The sequence below is a fragment of the Lipotes vexillifer genome, unplaced genomic scaffold (assembly GCF_000442215.2).
Source record: "Lipotes vexillifer unplaced genomic scaffold, Lipotes_vexillifer_v1.1 scaffold1276, whole genome shotgun sequence".
Classification (NCBI taxonomy): Eukaryota; Metazoa; Chordata; class Mammalia; order Artiodactyla; family Lipotidae; genus Lipotes; species Lipotes vexillifer.
Window position 1 is genome coordinate 157,009 of NW_006798658.1, and position 18,375 is coordinate 175,383.

The 18,375-nt window shown below is 41.8% G+C and overlaps 1 protein-coding gene across 1 annotated transcript in view; it reads left to right on the forward strand.

Moving 5' to 3' along the window:
• FGF2 (fibroblast growth factor 2) overlaps positions 1 to 18,375 on the forward strand; it is a 72,465-nt gene that overhangs the window by 42,833 nt on the left and 11,257 nt on the right. The window contains 1 exon segment of the mRNA XM_007470734.1: positions 16,899 to 17,002. Coding sequence (XP_007470796.1) covers positions 16,899 to 17,002 — 104 coding nt within the window.

Sequence of the window (18,375 nt, forward strand, 5' to 3'; positions counted from 1 at the left end):
TGAAAGGTGTTTTCCTAATGATTTTACCAGTCAAACAGAATGACTGTGTGGAGAGTGCAGTTAAATAGCTGGAACACTCTGGGCAGCTCCCCTTCTCCACCCTGTGCCCCCCTCGCCTTTCCCCTGAAGCTCCTCCTTAACCAGGCACACACTTGCTGCTCTGTTTTCCGTTCTGGAGCTGCCTGAATTGTGTGATTTTTGAGGATGAATGTGAACTCCTCAATCCAGAAAGAAGTGCCAGGAACACAAATAGCGAGTTGGCATTCACCCCTAGGGCAGGCGCATGACCAGCCAAGCTGGTTGCATTATCTCCATGGGGCGCTTAGCTTTGAGAGAGACCTCAGCTCTCTCAGATCATCCAAGAAGCATTTCCAAAAGGTAGAAAGAATCGCCAAGAAAAGGCTGTAATCAGGAGGTGCTGTCTCTTGGGTATGTTGGATTGGTTGCAGAAATACTTGTTTGAGGCAGTTTATATTTTTGCTATTACTCTCTATCTGAGCTTCTTGTGATTTCAGGGTACTCTGGCCAGGTGAATAGCCTTATGAAACAGGGATTTCAGATTGGTGATCCACAAGCCAAATTCCAGTCACAACTCTGTGTGTGTGTGTGTGTGTGTGTGTGTGTGTGTGTGTGTGTGCGCGCGCACGCACGTGCAAGCACCTGGCCGGTACTGAGTAGTGGCTGCCCCATTGGTTGGGAGGGGTATGTGTTCTATGGTTTATCATGGTCCCCACTATTCCCTGCTTCTCCTAACCTTAGCACCAAGGTGCTTCTCTCTTGTCTGTTACTCACATGGTCCCTATAGGCCTTTGAGTTTGCTACCCTGCTTTTAGTACAAGTATTTTCAGTGCTCCTTAAATGCTGAAGACAAACCAAAGGGGTTGATAAGGATTTTTCAAGAATTGATTTGTATTATAGAACTAAAATTTAGAAACATCAGCTGTTATTTTTCAGTGAAAATATTTTTCAGCCTGTAGCAGGGGCTGCCCCTGACTGAAGGTGTGTCTGACTTTGAACAATTTGGTCCATATTAGGCTGTTGACTTCCTCAGGGGCCTGTCTGCCGCTGGTCTCCTCAGACAACAGAGCAGCAATTCTGAAACCTGGTGCTTCCACCTCCAGCTTCGGAAGGCCTCTGCCGGAAGACGTCTTCTCATAAGTAGCACAGATGCCGGCCCCAGGAGCCGGTGCACATCCTGTTTATTCAGTAACATTATAAGAAATATGAAGAAATGGGAAGTGACCACATGTTCTGGGGTCACCAGAGCAGTTCTCAGCGTTCTTTTACTGATTAAAAATGTAATGCTCTATAACATTCAGCTATCTGAGGCATACAGAATCTTTCTGTCTTGTCTTTATATAACCTTTACATAACCTCCTTCCACTGCCTAACTTTTTAATATGACCACAAACAGGTAGCAAAAGTGGTATTTGAATTTCATCCTTCTTTCCTCTGCCTGCTGTTCCCTCACCATCTAGTGGGAGTATTCAGAGGCTATGAACAGAGAATGGAAGAAATTGCGAACCCATGGTGGCAGAATAGCCCATAGACCATGTAGTGAGCCTCTGAATAATTGAGAATCTGATAATTAGAATAAGCGATCAAAAAAAAAAAGAATTTTCAAACAGTGATTCATGTTAGAATCATTTCATATTTTCCCCATGACTATTAGAGTAAAATCACAAAAATGGAGTGTTAACTGAAACTTTGCATCAGATCTTTGTACTGTGTTGTACTGTGTTTTATTCCATGAGCCCAGATAGGACTGCACTCATAGTGAGTGAACAAGTGGTAGAATGGAAAAACCTTCATACATTGGAGGCAAATTATTTGGTCTATGGGCTGTTCCACCTGTGGGTTCTCAATTACATCCATTTCTATTCTGCCATGGAAACGGAACTTACAGTAAAAATAATATCTTGAGGATTCTATCTTCTTTACATTACTTGGCTTTTTTCTCTCTCAAATAATTCTTTGTATCTTAAAGCATATGTTTCAAATATTGACTATTAAACTAGATGAGATTTTGAACTAGTTGGTTGATATTTTTAAAATTAGTTAAAAAAATTTTTGAGGTAATTTTAGATTCACCTACAGTTATAAGAAGTAATAGAGATTCGATGTCGCCTTTGCCCAGTTTTCCCCAATTGTAACATCTTGCAGTACCTTTTACAGTATCACACCAGGATATTGACGTGGACAGAGCCAAGACACACAACACTTCCATCATCACAAGGATTCCTCAGGTTGCCCTTTTATAGCCACACTCATTCCCCCAATCCCACCTCTGGCAACTGCCAATCTATTCTCCATTTCTGTAATTTTGTGGCCCCCTTATTTTTAGAACCATTTCTCCCACAGCTGGTCTCTGGGAAGAAAATAGCCTTTAACACTTATGAAGGGCTGAGGACTTTTTGTAGGTGGAAGCTGGTACTTGTTTATACCTGTGTGCCCTCAGAGTTGACTTGGGGTTCTATGCCAGGAGACAGCGTCTGGTCCTGAAATCCAGCTCACTAAGATGTCGCCACTGCAGCTATTGTCAGAAAATGCCCCTGCCAAAGGTTGATGGAATTTTCCCTCCTGAATTACACACCGCTTCAAAGCAGGCCAAGAAATGACCTGGGTGGGAGGCATTTCTGCGCTCTCCCTGACACTACAATAGGCAGATATTGTCTGGGGCCCCTGGTGGCTGTGAAAAGGGTGAGAGAAGGTATTCTATTTTCTCCACCTATCAACCTGTTGTGATTGTTTACTGATGGGTGTTGAGACTTTGAACTCTTTCCTTTTCTCTCCATCTTTGAAGTTCTCTCTGCTGCTGTGCAGCTCTGCGTTAACCTTGTATTGCACTTTGAGCTTCTGGAATGCCACAAGGTGCCAGATAGCCTTTCCCTCTTTCTTGCTATCAGTATGACTTCATTATTTGATGCCACTTACAGAGTAAAAGCCATTGCCATTGTGTTATTAGAAGAATTAGGAATCATCTAATGTCTACAGCTCTTCGGGCCTGTGTTACACTTGCTCTTATCTGTAGCCCAGCTACCTCAAACGCTTCCACTTTAGGACATGAAGTATGAGATCCAGTAGAGGAGATATTGGAGAAAATTGATTTCTGCAGGTTTTTATGGATTGGAATTGCTTGTAACAGCCCTGTCTTTGGCATAAATCAACTGTACGTTAAAAAAAAAATTTATTGCAGAAATTAAATGATTTGGCTTAGACGTAACTGGCAAGAAACTTGGTATTTCAGACATATTATGTTACACTTAACTTTTAAAAAATTATTTATTTCTTTATTTGTCTGTGTTGGGTCTTCGTTGCCGAGCGCAGGCTTTCTCTAGTTGCAGCCAGTGGGGGCTACTCTTCGCTCTTGTTGTGGAGCACGGGCTCTAGGCGCGTGGGCTTCAGTAGTTGTGGCTCGTGGGCTCTAGAGCGCAGGCTCCATAGTTGTGGCTTAGTTGCTTAGTTGCTCCGTGGCATGTGAGATCTTCCCGGAACAGGGCTCGAACCCACGTCCCCTGCATTGGCGGGCGGATTCTTAACCACTGCGCCACCAGGGAAGCCCCTATTACACTTACTTTTATTTAAACTGTTTTAAATATTTTGTCACCATTGGTAGTCTTAAGTCCCACGATGAAAACAATTTCTACTTTGTGGATATAAGGCTTGATACAGAGAAAGATTTAATGGACTCATAAAGCCATGTCCTGATTGAGTAGTAATGAAAGAATTCATGGATTTCTAAGGTCCTCCCTTCCTTTCTTCCTTCCTATTTTTCTTTCTTTCATATTATGTCTAACTTTAACCTTCTTTGCAAACCGAGGAGTTGCTACGAATTTGAAAGAACTGTATGTGTATCTAATATTCTTATCTATAAACTCTAACCAGCCAGTTGAGTTGTGAGAAGAGTGGAATGTGTGGTTTTTGGTTTCTGGGATGATATGCAAAAGGAAATGATAAAAAAAAGAAAGTTTAAGGAGAGAGTCAGTGTGAAGCTTGTAAGTCAAATTAGACAAACAAAAAGGAAATAAATAAATAAAGTTAGGTTGCTGATCTTTGTAATCTATCTGATTATTACCTCTGGTATTCCACATATGTATGGAGATTTAAAGTTTTTCATTTTTAGCAAATGAGTTTCTTTTGTTACATACACTCCTTTGTCAGTTACCTGCATTAAAAAGTTTTCAGTGCTTGGTCTTCAGCATTAAATTGGATGATTCCTGACAGAAGAAAATAAACCAGTGGGTCATGCCTTGGCATTTAGTTATCAGTTACTCATTAATTTCCGTTCCACAGAGACTACTAAACCTGACTCAGTGACTTTTTTGACTCAAAAACGTAATTATATTGGAAATCGAATGCACTGTACCACCAAGTTTTAAATTAATATGTTTGTTTTGAATGAGTAAGTAAGAAATTAAAATGTGCACAGTGTTCTCAGAACAGGATGTCAGGAATATAAGTGCTTGTCAGCGGTAGATCCATAGAGTGAACTTTGTAATATAGTATTAGGCAACTTCTTTCCGATTATTTTTGTATACTAAATAAAGAGTTTCACTTTGCTTAAGCTTAAAATTATTTAAATGAGAAATAACATTAATGCTGGCCCAACTAAAGAAACGCCATGCAGTTGCCACCAGAATGTAAGCTCCATGAGGGCACAGACTTTGTAGATCTTGGCTACTGTTGTATTTCTAGCTCCTAGACCAGTTCCTGACACATGAGGCAACTGATATCATTTTGTCGAATGAAGGAATAATAAACACAGGATAATAGACTGAGAAATTGTATAAGGTCTGCGTCTTCTTTGCAGTAAGTACCATTTAGTTCACCTCCCTTGAGAACAGTGAAACTGTAAATTTATTTGCCATAGGTAGAGTCAGCCTCAGTAGGGTACGACATTATGTACAGCATAAATGACATTACTGAAAGATGCCTCTGCCATTTTGTAGATCATACTTGCCCTTTTCTAGATATCCTCGTGTCCTAGATCAAGTATAAGGTTTCTTAACACATCATAATCCTTGAATCTCAAAACAAAGCAATAGGAAGAAGCAGGTGTAGAGTAGGAGGCCAACATCCATGATGGTTACACAGACGATTACAAGGCTATACTAGAACTTTTACATAAGCAGAGAGATCTAATATCTCATTTTCACTATAGTCTTGTGCAATAGCAATTATTTTCCGTTGTGCAGGTGAAGAGGTAAGCTCAGCTAGTAAGTGGTGAAGCCTGATGAGTCCAATTCTGTCTGAAATCTGTTCAATTTGTCCAAAATGTCTGCATTTGACACCATGTTATTTTTTCTGAGTACTACAGTTTAATTTCTGTGGTTTATTTCAGTCAGAATTCTTGAAGAAGCTGTTTGCATTAACTATTCTCAAATTCTTCCTGTGGTTAATCCAGTGATTACTTTTCAGTCCTATGTTACCTGACTTCTTCTGTACCATTCGACATTGAAGGTCTTTTTAAAGGTCCCACTTGAGATTCTGTCTTCAGTTGGTTTTTACTCTCCCCTGGTTTTCTACTTCTGACCACTCTTGGGGGCTTCATTAAATGTATAGACTACATGGGGGGAGAAGTGACTCTCTATATTGAGTCTTCCCATTGGTAAGCATACATAGCTCCCCTTTTAAGTCTTTCCACAATTACTTTCAATAAACTTTTATAACTTTCTCTGTACAAGTCCTTGGTACCTTTAGTTATTATCTCAAATGGTATCTTTTTTTTTAAAAAAAAAATTATGTGTTCTAACAGTTTGTTGTGGGTAACAGACACTGAACTGATTTTTATACTTGTATCAAGCAACCTTGCTGGAGTATTTTCGGTACTTCGTTTGTATTTTATTTCGACTTTCAAAAAACTTTTTATTCAGGAAAAATTATAGAAGATTTATAGAAGCGTTGCAAAGATTTTACAGAGTTCCCCTATACCCTTCACCCCGCTTTCCCTAAGGTTAACTTCTTGCATAACTGTGGCACTTCTGTCAAAAGTAAAAAAAAACCCAATACTGATACATTACTGTTAACTAAACTACAGACTTTATTTGGATTTCACCACTTTTTCCACTGATATCCTTTTTTTGCTCCAGGATCCAACCCTTGCATTTAGTCTCTTAATTTTAATGCAGAAAATTGTACCACCCACAAAGAATAACAGTTTTGTCCCTTAGTTTCCAAATCTGTGCGCGCGTGTGTGTGTGTGTGGTGTAGGTGTGCGCGCATGTGTGGGGTGTAGGTGTGTGTGTGCATGCGTATGTGTGGTGTAGGTGTAGGTGTGTGCGTGTGTGGTGTAGGCGTGCATGTGTGTGCGTGTGATGTAGGTTTGCGTGTAGGTGTGTGTGGTGTAGGTGTGTGCGTGCGTATGTGTGGTGTAGGTGTGCGCGCCCGCGTGTGTGGTGTAGGTGTGTGCCTGTGTGGTGTAGGAGTGTGCGTGTGTGGTGTAGGGGTGTGTGTGGTGTAGGTGTGTGTGTGTGGGGGAGGTGTGTATGTGTGCGTGCGTGTGGTGTAGGGGTGTGCGCGCGTGTGCACGTGTGTGGTGTAGGTGTCTGTGGGGTGTAGGGGTGTGCGCGCGTGTGCACGTGTGTGGTGTAGGTGTCTGTGGGGTGTAGGGGTGTGCGCGCGTGTGCACGTGTGTGGTGTAGGTGTCTGTGGGGTGTAGGGGTGTGCGCGCGTGTGCACGTGTGTGGTGTAGGTGTCTGTGGGGTGTAGGGGTGTGCGCGCGTGTGCACGTGTGTGGTGTAGGTGTCTGTGGGGTGTAGGGGTGTGCGCGCGTGTGCACGTGTGTGGTGTAGGTGTCTGTGGGGTGTAGGGGTGTGCGCGCGTGTGCACGTGTGTGGTGTAGGTGTCTGTGGGGTGTAGGGGTGTGCGCGCGTGTGCACGTGTGTGGTGTAGGTGTCTGTGGGGTGTAGGGGTGTGCGCGCGTGTGCACGTGTGTGGTGTAGGTGTCTGTGGGGTGTAGGGGTGTGCGCGCGTGTGCACGTGTGTGGTGTAGGTGTCTGTGGGGTGTAGGGGTGTGCGCGCGTGTGCACGTGTGTGGTGTAGGTGTCTGTGGGGTGTAGGGGTGTGCGCGCGTGTGCACGTGTGTGGTGTAGGTGTCTGTGGGGTGTAGGGGTGTGCGCGCGTGTGCACGTGTGTGGTGTAGGTGTCTGTGGGGTGTAGGGGTGTGCGCGCGTGTGCACGTGTGTGGTGTAGGTGTCTGTGGGGTGTAGGGGTGTGCGCGCGTGTGCACGTGTGTGGTGTAGGTGTCTGTGGGGTGTAGGGGTGTGCGCGCGTGTGCACGTGTGTGGTGTAGGTGTCTGTGGGGTGTAGGGGTGTGCGCGCGTGTGCACGTGTGTGGTGTAGGTGTGTGTGGTGTAGGGGTGTGCGCGTGGTGTAGGTGTGTGCATGTGTGTGGTGTAGGTGTGTGTGTGGGGGGTGTAGGTAGGGGTGTAGGGTTGTGTAGGTGTGGGGGGTGTAGGTGTCTGTGGGGTGTAGGGGTGTGCGCGCGTGTGCACGTGTGTGGTGTAGGTGTGTGCATGTGTGTGGTGTAGGAGTGTGCGTGTGTGGTGTAGGGGTGTGTGTGGTGTAGGTGTGTGTGGGGGGTAGGTGTGTATGTGTGCGTGCGTGTGGTGTAGGTGTGTGTGGTGTAGGTGTGCGTATGTGCGTGTGTGGGGTGTAGGTGCGTGTGTGTGGGGGTACAGGTGTGTGTGCCCGCATGTGTGTGGTGTAGGTGTGCGTGTGTGCGTGCATGTATGTGTGGTGTAGGTGTGTGGTGCAGGTGTGTGGTGTAGGTGTGTGTGGTGTCGGTGTCAGTGTGTGTGGTGTCGGAGCATGTGTGTGTGCGTGTGGTGTGTGTGTGGTATAGGTGTGTGGTGTAGGTGTGTGTGCACGTGTGTGGTGTAGGTGTGTGTGGTGTCGGTGTAGGTGTGTGTGGTGTAGGTGTGGGGTGTAGGTGTGTGTGCACGTGTGTGGTGTAGGTGTGTGTGGTGTCGGTGTAGGTGTGTGGGGTGTAGGTGCATGTGTGTGCGTGTGGTGTAGGTGTGTGTGGTGTAGGTGCGTGCGTGTGGTGGTGTATGCACATGTGTAGGTGTGCGTGTGTGCGCATGTGTGGTGTAGGTGTGTGCACATGTGTGGTTTAGGTGTGTGTGGTGTAGGGGTGTGTGTGGTGTAGATTGTGTGTGGGTGTAGGTATGGGGGGTATAGGTGTGTGTGTGGTGTAGGGGTGTGCGCGTGGTGTAGGTGTGTGCATGTGTGTGGTGTAGGTGTGTGTGTGGGGGGTGTAGGTGGGGGTGTAGGGTTGTGTAGGTGTGGGGAGTGTAGGTGTCTGTGGGGTGTAGGGGTGTGCGCGCGTGTGCACGTGTGTGGTGTAGGTGTGTGCATGTGTGTGGTGTAGGTGTGTGCGCATGTGTGGTGTAGGTGTGTGGTGGTGTAGGTGTGTGCGCATGTGTGGTGTAGGTGTGTGTGGTGTAGGGGTGTGGTGTAGGTGTGGGGAGTGTAGGTGTGGGGTGTAGGTGTGTGTGTGGTGTAGGGGTGTGTACGTGTGGTGTTGGTGTGCGTGTGTGCACGTGTGTGGTGTAGGTGTGTGCGCGTGTGGTGTAGGTGTGTGTGTGTGGGTGTGTGTGTGGGGTGTAGGTGTGTGCATGTGTGTGTGGGGTGTAGGTGCGTTTGTGTGCGCGTGTGTGGTGTAGGTGTGTGCACAGTGCTTACCCTCGTGAGCTGGCTTGACTGACCACCCTTTCAGGCTCTGCTGGCTCTACACCCTCTACTCCTCTTGCAAATGTTGGTGTGTCCCAAGATTCCGTCCTTTGCCCTTCATGCCTGTTACACACTGTTCTGGATCTCATTTTGTATCTCCCTGTGTGGGTTTGGAGCAGCCTGTGTGTCCAAGGTAGCCACTGTTTGCTATGATTACCAAATTTTTTTTCCCAGCAAAGATTTCTTTTTTTGAGCTCCAGATCCATATAGCTGACTCTCTTCTGGATATCTCTGTCTGGATTTTCCACAGACTGTCAGTATGTCTTAAGGGACCTTATCTGATTATCTTCTCTTGCCAACTTGTCCCTCCTCCTGTATTTCCCATCTCAGCCATCTCCCAAATATCCAAGGCAGAGAAACCCGTGGCTCAGAGAGAAACCATTCTTTCCTTCCTTCTTCCTTCCCTGCCTCCTTCTTACCTCCACTATCTCCCTTCATTAACTTTTAATTCTTTTTCCTTCAAGTCTCACATATTTATCAACTTCTCTCCGTCCTATTTCATGCAAAGCTCGCATTCTTTCCTCTTTTTTCCTACTGTCAAACTCCTTAACATAGTCTTCAGAGCCTCTGGCCTCTCCAGCCTCATCCTGTCCCGCGATGCCCTCTCACACAGTACACACCACCCTCTCACTCTGTGCTGGCCACACCCATGTACCTGACATTCCTTGGCTGTGCCATGCTTTCTGTCCCTTTCTCCTTTGCAAGTTACGTCAGGATGCTTTTGTTGTTGTTGTTCCTACTCTCTCTTTTCCTGACTAACTCTGCTAATTCCTGTAGTCTCCATTCAGTTGTCACTGCTTCCAGGAAACCTTGCATCTCCCAGGCTGGGTTAGGTGTGCCTTGTGAGTGTTCTTGGATAGCTTGTGTGAATTTCTCTCGTGGCCCTGACATTATGGAGCTCATCTAGTTATCTGTGTACCCTCCCTCTTCTCCTCGACAGTATTGTATGTTCAAGGTCAAAGACTGATGTTGTATTTTCCTTTAGGCTTCCTATTGCTTAGCACGGTACCTGGCACATACCTGTTACCAGTAAATGTTCATGAATGAATGAATGAATGTATTCACTGTTCTCAGAAACACTGACTTGTCTATTTCCCCAAACCATATTCTTTCACCAGGGACAAACCTCTCTAAATGTCAGCTTCTTTATTTATAAACGAGGAGGGTGCACTAGATGATCTCTGAAGTCCTTTACTGCTCTAACAAATTAGTACTCATGATTTTAAGATTTATCATCCTTGAGCCTATTCAAAAGAAAATGATACAAATTCATGGAGGAAATTCCAAAAAAGGAGTTGCAGAATGTTTCGAGCAGGCTTTTTGGTTATACTCTGTTAACTAAATGTGTCAAGTGCTAATTAATGGCCTGAGCACTTGAACATTTGAGTAGTTTACTGTGATCAGAGTTTCTGTTCCTTTGCTTACATATCTAAATCATTTTAGAGAGACTGTGCAAATTCTCCTTTGCTAAAGATTTTCAAGTAAAAGTTAGACAACTGTTTCTCATGGATATTGTAGATGGGATTTAAGATGTAGTTGTATAGTGATGGGACCAATTGACCCCTAAGATCTTGCCTAATGATGAGATTCTTCAATTTTGTGGTTTACAGCTTTTGTTTTTATGCTACAGCAGAGGAAAAAAAAGTTGAATTTTAAACTTGGATAACACACTATGTATTTTTCCAAGTTCATCTCTTATTGGATTTAATATCAACATTAGAAAGCCACCAGAAGTCTATGTTTATCAAAATTGTTGACTTCTGTGCGTCCAAAACCTGAATATAGTGGGTGGTCTCCAGAGTACTGAAATGACCGGGGCTGCATCAGTGTTCAAGGTCCAATTTAGAAAGGTCTTTTATTGTAGACTTCTTTTTTTAATTTTAAAAACTTTCAAAATGTAAAATATAACATAGATATAGAAAAACACATAAAACAAATTTACTCTAATGGGTTATTACTAGGTGAACAGTTTTGTAATCGTCCCTCAGGTCAGAAAACAGAACTTTGCCAGTCACTGTAGAAGCCCCTCTGTGTCCCCTGTCCCAATCACAGTCCCCTGCCTCCCCAATAAAAGTGTACAGACCTTTAATTACTTCTTTGCATTTCTTAATAGTTTCATCACACTGATAGGCATCCTTAAATATTCTGCTTTAGTTTACTTTTTAAAGTATGTCAGTTTTAAGCCGTTCTTCCATCTTTTTTTCTCCCTAGTAATTGATTGTTGAGGAAATTGGATTATTTGACCTGTGGGGTTTCTTTAAAGTTTTTTTTTAAATTTTTTTTTAATGTGGACCATTTTTAAAGTCTTTATTGAATTTGTTACATTATTGCTTGATTTATGTTTTGGTTTTTTTGGCCGTGAGGCATGTGGGATCTTAGCTCCGCAACCAGGGGTCGAACCCACACCCCCTGCATTGGAAGGCAAAGTCTTAACCACTGGACCGTCAGGGAAGTCCCCGACCTGTGGGGTTTCTCACTCTGGATTTTGCCTATTGCTCTAGCTGTCTTGGACTTGGCTGTTTAGGCTGTGTGGCTGTTTCATGCCTCAGTCCTGAAATGACATTCTACCTGGAATATCATTCTATCTAGTCTCCCTACCCTATACCTTGTTCATGAGGTTATCTCCTACATATCCTTCAAAACTTAGCTCAAACCTCACCTCTCCTAGAAAGATTCTCTGATTTTCCCTCTAATATACTAGATATGTCATTTTCCGTAGTCTCATAGCACCTGTATAATGCTCCAGTATGACACCAAGGACATTGCTGCAATGGTTCCTTTACCCGCTTTTTCTTGTGTGAGATGCTTTCAATCCATCAAACATTCACAAGAGACTTCTATTTGTCTGGCATTGTGTTAACTCACAGGATACAGAGATGGATATAGTTCCCTGCCCTCAAGAAGCTCACAATCAAAGAGGGCCAGACAAGTATGGTACAAAATTGTTCCAAGTAGAGGAAGCAGGATAAAGGAGTATAGAGGAGAGGACTCCTATCCTAAACTGAGGGGAGAAGGGAAAAGGGAATGACCACAGAAGGTTTTCCAGGGTAGATTATAATTCCACAGTCTAGCGCACTGCGTGCAAGAGAATTGGTACTTATTTATACTACAAAAAGGAATGTTCTATTTTATAGTCATTTTTTTATAGTCATTTATTAAGCACCTTTTAGGTGGCAAGTTTCATATTATCAATATTATGGAGAAAAACAATTTTTTTTTTTGCCTTTTTGATAGCTATGACACACTTCAAGTGTATAAACAGCTAGATTGAAGTATTAAAATAGGGTTTAGTTTTATATAAGGTGAAAACCAAGGCTTTAACCTTTATTCTAAATGTAAAAATATACATTAATATTTTCTATTTCCAGAAACTAGGCTGAGGATAATAGTTTCCCTGGTTAGGCACAGAAGGGAATAGATCATTTTTATGGTTCAGAAGAGTTGATGATAATGTTATCCAAAGTTATCCTCCATTTTTCAGAACAAATTTTTGCTAACTTGTCTATTATATTGTTTCATTTCCTGAAAAGTATGGAAAATTTTACATTGTATTCGTTATGTGGAAATTTAATAGAATTCCTTTCATTCCCTATCTTGAAGTGCCTGATATTTAAAACCACTCCTTTAAAGAACACCCTCTTCCCACTCTTCCTCCAGCCAACAAAACATGTCTTTGGTTTATGCCTTTTCTATGTCGTAAGATCCAATGGCTTTGCTTATTAAGAGTCTTCTAAATCTCAAGTATGATTATTTTATTGTAGCTTTCCTCCCTATGAAGCCAGTCCAGTATGAAACAGTGACTGTCCAGTGTCCTTGAGTACTGGCTGAGATTTCACACTGTATAGAATCCAAAAGTATCTCAAGGACTGTCTCTGGAACATTAACACAGTTTTCATACCTGTTACGGACTGATTGTGTCGTCCCCCCCGCCCCCCCAAATTAATGTGTGGAAATCCAAACCCTTGATGGAATGGTATTAGGAGATGTAGGGCCTTTGGGAACTGGTCATGTCATGGGGGTGGAGCCCTCATGAATGGGATCAGTGTCCCTACAAAACGGACCCCACAGAGCCCCTTCTGCTATGTGAGGACACTGAGAGAAGACAGCTGTTTGTGAACCAGAAAAAGGGCTCTCACCAGACACTGAATCTAACGCCATCTTGATCTTAGATCCTTAGCCTCCAGAACTGTGAGAAATAAATGTTGCTTAATTGTATGTACACTTTAAATGAATTGTATCATACATGAATTATGTCTCAGACTGTTAAAAAACAAAAGTACCGGGGTACCAATAGTACAAGTCCACTAGGCAAATAAGCATAGGATCACTTACCATGCTGGCAGAGTTAATTTTTTTTAGCATAGTTTTTAAATGACAATGATGTTAAGAAGAGACTAAAGTTTCAGGTAAATGAAACCTACCTGATCTCAAAAAAAAAAAAATAAAAAAGGTCAGGTTGGCTGATAACATTATTCTTATATTCCATATACTTACTGATCTATTTCTTCAGTTTTTGCTTCAGGCAATTTATTATTATAGCACATTATCTATTATTATGTGCTACATGTTTAAAATTGTTTTCTTGAGGTATCTGACCCTCTTATCTTTATGAAATAACTTTGTTCATTTCTAGTTATACTACTTGCCTTGAAGTCCACATCAGATATTAATATAGCCATACTAGCATTCTTATAATTAGGGTATACATTTTATATTTTTTCCCACATTACTTTCAACTTGCCTGTATCTTTGTATTTAATGTGCTTTCCTTGTAAACAACATAGTTGGGTTTTGCCTTTTAACTTCTTGACAATTTTTCCTTTAAGTAAAGTGTTTAGTTCATTTACCTTTAGTTCAATTATTGATGCGTTGAGTTTAATGCCATCTTGGAATTTGTTTTCTAATTTCCCCATCTGTTCTTTGTCCTTCTGTTCCTCTTCTTTTGCCTTCTTTTGGGTTGAGTACTTTCTCATATTCCATTTTTGTCTAAGACAAAAATAGCCCAGCTATTAACTATTTGGGTAGGTCAGGATTATCCTTGCTCTTGAAATCTACCATTGTCTTTGAAGATCTCTCTTCATCCTGCTTTTCATTTGGTGAAGGCTCAGTGATTCTCAGAGGGCTCTCTCTCAGCTCTGTTCCACTCCCAGCTGTCAGTGCTGCTTTGCACTCAGCAAAGCCTTAGGTGCTTCAGAAGGATCTCTTAGCCCTTCTGTTCTGTCCTCTGCCTCTGGTGTGTGATGGTTGTGCACTAGGTGCAAGCTCTGTAGGAGAAAACTGGCAGGTGGGTATGGAATTGCTGTTTGATTAGGGCTCCTTAGAAATCCAGTCCTTCACGTCAGCAGCACTTAAAAGTTTGTAAAAGTTCGGCTGGTTTCTTTACACTCCCCATTTTGATAGGGTTAGTCTTCCTGTCAAACATGGAAGCAGGTCATCTTTTTGGTGGGGGAAGGGATCATCTGTATGTGAAATTTAGTTTACTTAGGTCTCTTTGCATCTCAGCTCTGATGGGTTTTTAAAGAAAATCTATTATTTTGTGGATTTTCCAGCTTCTTATTGGTTTCAGGCTCTGGTTACTTTTAGTTTATATATATATATACTTTTTTTTTTTTGGCGATACACGGGCCTCTCACTGTTGTGGCCTCTCGCGTCGCGGAGCACAGGCTCCGGACGCGCAGGCCCAGCGGACATGGCTCACGGGCCGAGCCGCTCCGCGGCATGTGGGATCTTCCCGGACCGGGGCACGAACCCGTGTCCCCTGCATCGGCAGGCAGACTCTCAACCACTGCGCCACCAGGGAAGCCCTTAAAGTTTATATTTTTATAGTTATATGTTAATGGAAACACTTTTCAGGCATCTACAATTAGTGTTTACTTTTTAGTGGCTTATCAAATGACAGTATCCTAATGTGGAATCCCAAGAAATCTGTGAAAGGCCAATGAATAAATGAATGATGACATTTACTTTGGGTACTGAGTTGCAGGTACTGACCACACATTAATATCCATAATCTGCCTTATGACCAGTAATACACATTTACAAGATGGTGGGCTTGAGCTAGGCTACAGTTTATTGATAAAGTGCCGGGAAAAAAGTATAGTGATTGACTATGCAGTCTTACCTCGGGAGCATTTATACAACCATATGAGTTAAAAAGAGATGCAAATGCATTCATAATTAATATGGCTTATCTACATCACTTTAGAGCTATATACAAGGATTTTTATTCATAATCATTAATTTTGCTTATATTTGTTAAAAATAAATCTTATTTTCTAGTTTCCCATAATGTTTTGAAAGAGACTTTATGCCTTTCTCCGTTTAGTTTTCATGTCTTGATTATATTCCTTTTACTTTGTACTGTCTTTTAAGATTCTGTAGAATTTCACCAGGAGTGACTGGTAGAGAGGAGAATCAGACATTAAATGTCCAACAAGGGCTTCCCTGGTGGCGCAGTGGTTGAGAGTCCGCCTGCCGATGCAGGGGACGCGGGTTCGTGCCCCGGTCTGGGAGGATCCCATGTGCCGCGGAGCGGCTGGGCCCGTGGGCCTGCGCGTCCGGAGCCTGTGCTCCGCAACGGGAGGGGTCACAACAGGGAGAGGCCCGTGTACCGCAAAAAAAAAAAAAAAAAAAAAAAAAAAAAAAAGTAAATTCTCAAACATTCATAAAGTAATGAGAATAGAATAATGAACTCCCATGCTTCTAATAACTATTGACATAGGTCAATCTTGTTTTATTTATCCCACCCATTTTATTAAAAAAGTATTGATTGATTCCTGGAATATTTTATTTTTTTCCTGGAGTATTTTAAAGCCAATCCCAGATGTTATATCTCATTTTAGCCATATGTTGTTCTACCTGATAGGAAAAAATTTAAAACATAATTACTATGACATAATTGTGTCTAACAAAGTTAATAGTAATTCCAGAATTTTTCAAACATTGCCTTTTCGTGCCATGTTTCCTAGCTGCCCGGAGACACCTGGGAAAATTAAATTTACTTATGTTTCTAATGGTTCTCCAAATAATATTATTCTGATTTCTAAAATTTTCAGTATTCACTGCTTTTTTCTGTTGCTTTCAAGAATGTCCTAGATATGTTTATAGGCCACAGAATAGCCTATGAAAAAACTTGTTCTGGGACTCAAGCACATTTTATACACACTGTGTACTTGATCCCCTTATGGTGATTTATAATGCAGGTTATGAGAGGCAGAGTTCTGAGAAGTTTGATAATAAAGAGTTAACTTGACCTAACCAAGAATTTCCTCAATTTATTTGGCCCCAGAACCTGTTTTTTAAGTAATCTCTGTTAGCCAAAATACATTTTGGGGAATGCTGTTCTAGGCAGGAGAATGCTGCCTCTGAATAGCAAAACAAATTTTGAACTTAATTTTAACTGAATTAATTAGGTGATTATTTGTCCCTATGGCATTATCATCATGATCATGTAATATCTATTTTTTTGTTTTTCAACAGTATGCTTAATATTGATAATGTAGTGTAACACATAGATCATCCTCTTCAGGACTTTACATTCTGAAAATCTTTCATCACACTATAAGCAATTAAGTATAAACATTTTGTTTTTCCAATAGATATTTGCAAAAAAAAAAACAAACTATACATCACAATCCCTCCATAAAGAAAGATAAATGCATTTGGTATTGTATTGAAGGGGAAGCTAGAAATAAGAGGTGAGGAAACTCAAGGAAATACAAACCAAAAGATAATAGTGAGCAATTATATTTTATTTGTGAAGAATTGGTTAAAATAACTTTTAAAGAGTTTAAAGTTAGGCAGTAGTGTGGAAATTCTCATAAGTAGTTTATATATTTATGTACTCTTAAAATATGTTCATTAAAAAAAAAATCTAAGTAGTTAACAGGGCCAAGTGGAGGCTAATTACACATGAAGGGGGAAAAAAATTCTCCACTCTTAGCCGTTCACTGACACTGGATTGAGAAGGGAGTCAAGAGGCACTCATACTTTAGTGGGCCTGCCTCTCATTCTAACAGAATTTAATTGACATCTGGCCCCTGTCCCCTAGCTCCTTGGCTGGATGCACAAGCGCCTCTTGTCTTTACCCTGCATGTTGCATAAATATGTAGATGCCTCTTTTTTCTATGATGCTACAAATGTAATTTTTTCTCCATTACTTATAGTCAAACTACAACTTCAAGCAGAAGAGAGAGGGGTTGTGTCTATCAAAGGAGTGTGTGCGAACCGTTACCTTGCTATGAAGGAAGATGGACGATTACTGGCTTCTGTAAGTAATGTTTTCTCTTTTCGTACTTTTTTTTAAATTTAGCTTTTATTGCTATGAATTTACTAGTATTGGTATTATTAAAGCTTTATTAAGGGCTTTACAGGTGTATCATTTAATCTTCACATTCATCCTATAAAATAGAGTATTATACTCTATTTCACAGAGGCAAAAACTGAAGTTCTGAGGGAGTAATAAAGTAACCAAGAAAACACAGGTCATATGAGGCAGAGCCTGGATGGCACGCCAGGACGGCATGCCAGGCAGTCTTGACTCTAGAGCAGGAACTCTGATTCACTGCATTTTACTGCCTTTGCTGCAAAGCTATTAAACTATAGTTTTATTTTTAAATTATATTTTTAATAAATTTATTTACTTTTGGACGCGTTGGGTCTCTGCTGCTGCACAGGCTTTCTCTAGTTGCGGCGAGTGGGGGCTACTCTTCATTGCAACGTGCAGGCTTCTCGTTGCGGTGGCTTCCCTGTTGCGGAGCATGGGCTCTAGGTGCACGGGCTTTAGTAGTTATTGCACGCAGGCTCAGCATTTGTGGCTCTAGAGCACAAGCTCAGTAGTTGTGGTGCACAGGTTTAGTTGCTCCACGGCATGTGGGATCTTCCTGGACCAGGGCTCGAACCCGTGTTCCCTGCATTGGCAGGCGGATTCTTAACCACTGTGCCACCAGAGAAGTCCCTAAAACTATAGTTTAAAAAAATCTTTATATTGTGCAGTTGTCTGAAGATCATTGGGATGGACATATAAAATTTTTAGTATCAGTTTTTAAGCTTCTTTCAAATATGCCATAGAAACACTTGCCATTTAGAATACTATAAAATAGAGACAATAATGATCTTATCTCAGAGTTTTTGTGTGGACTAAATAACTTATATCAAGTGCCAAAATCAGGGTCTTATACATAATAGGTCCTCAAAATTGTTACTTCCTCATGTTACTTCTCATTTATATATAAGCTCATTAAGGGCAGGGACTTCTCTTTTTTTTACTTTTTATCACATTACTCCAGGGTCCTTGCTGCTGGCTAGTATTCTTTCCATTAATACAGGCTCCCTGTCAACTTCACCATTATTATTACAACCAGGATTGTATCTGTTGAGCAGACACTGTGTGGGGAGTAATGCAGGGAAGCAGATCAGTATAAAAGACACAGACTGTACTTCTGTCTCATTGGGGGAGTAGATAAGACATGTACCTAAAAGTGCGTGCATATACAAACCATAGCCATAATACCAATACCAGTAGCCAGTTATATAGCACTCTATAGCTTTCCCCACAGAATGGATCTAATAGTACTGAGCAGTTGTGGTGTTTTGAGCTTAGTGTTTGCATTTTTTTCTGAGTGAAGATCTTTGGATTTCTTT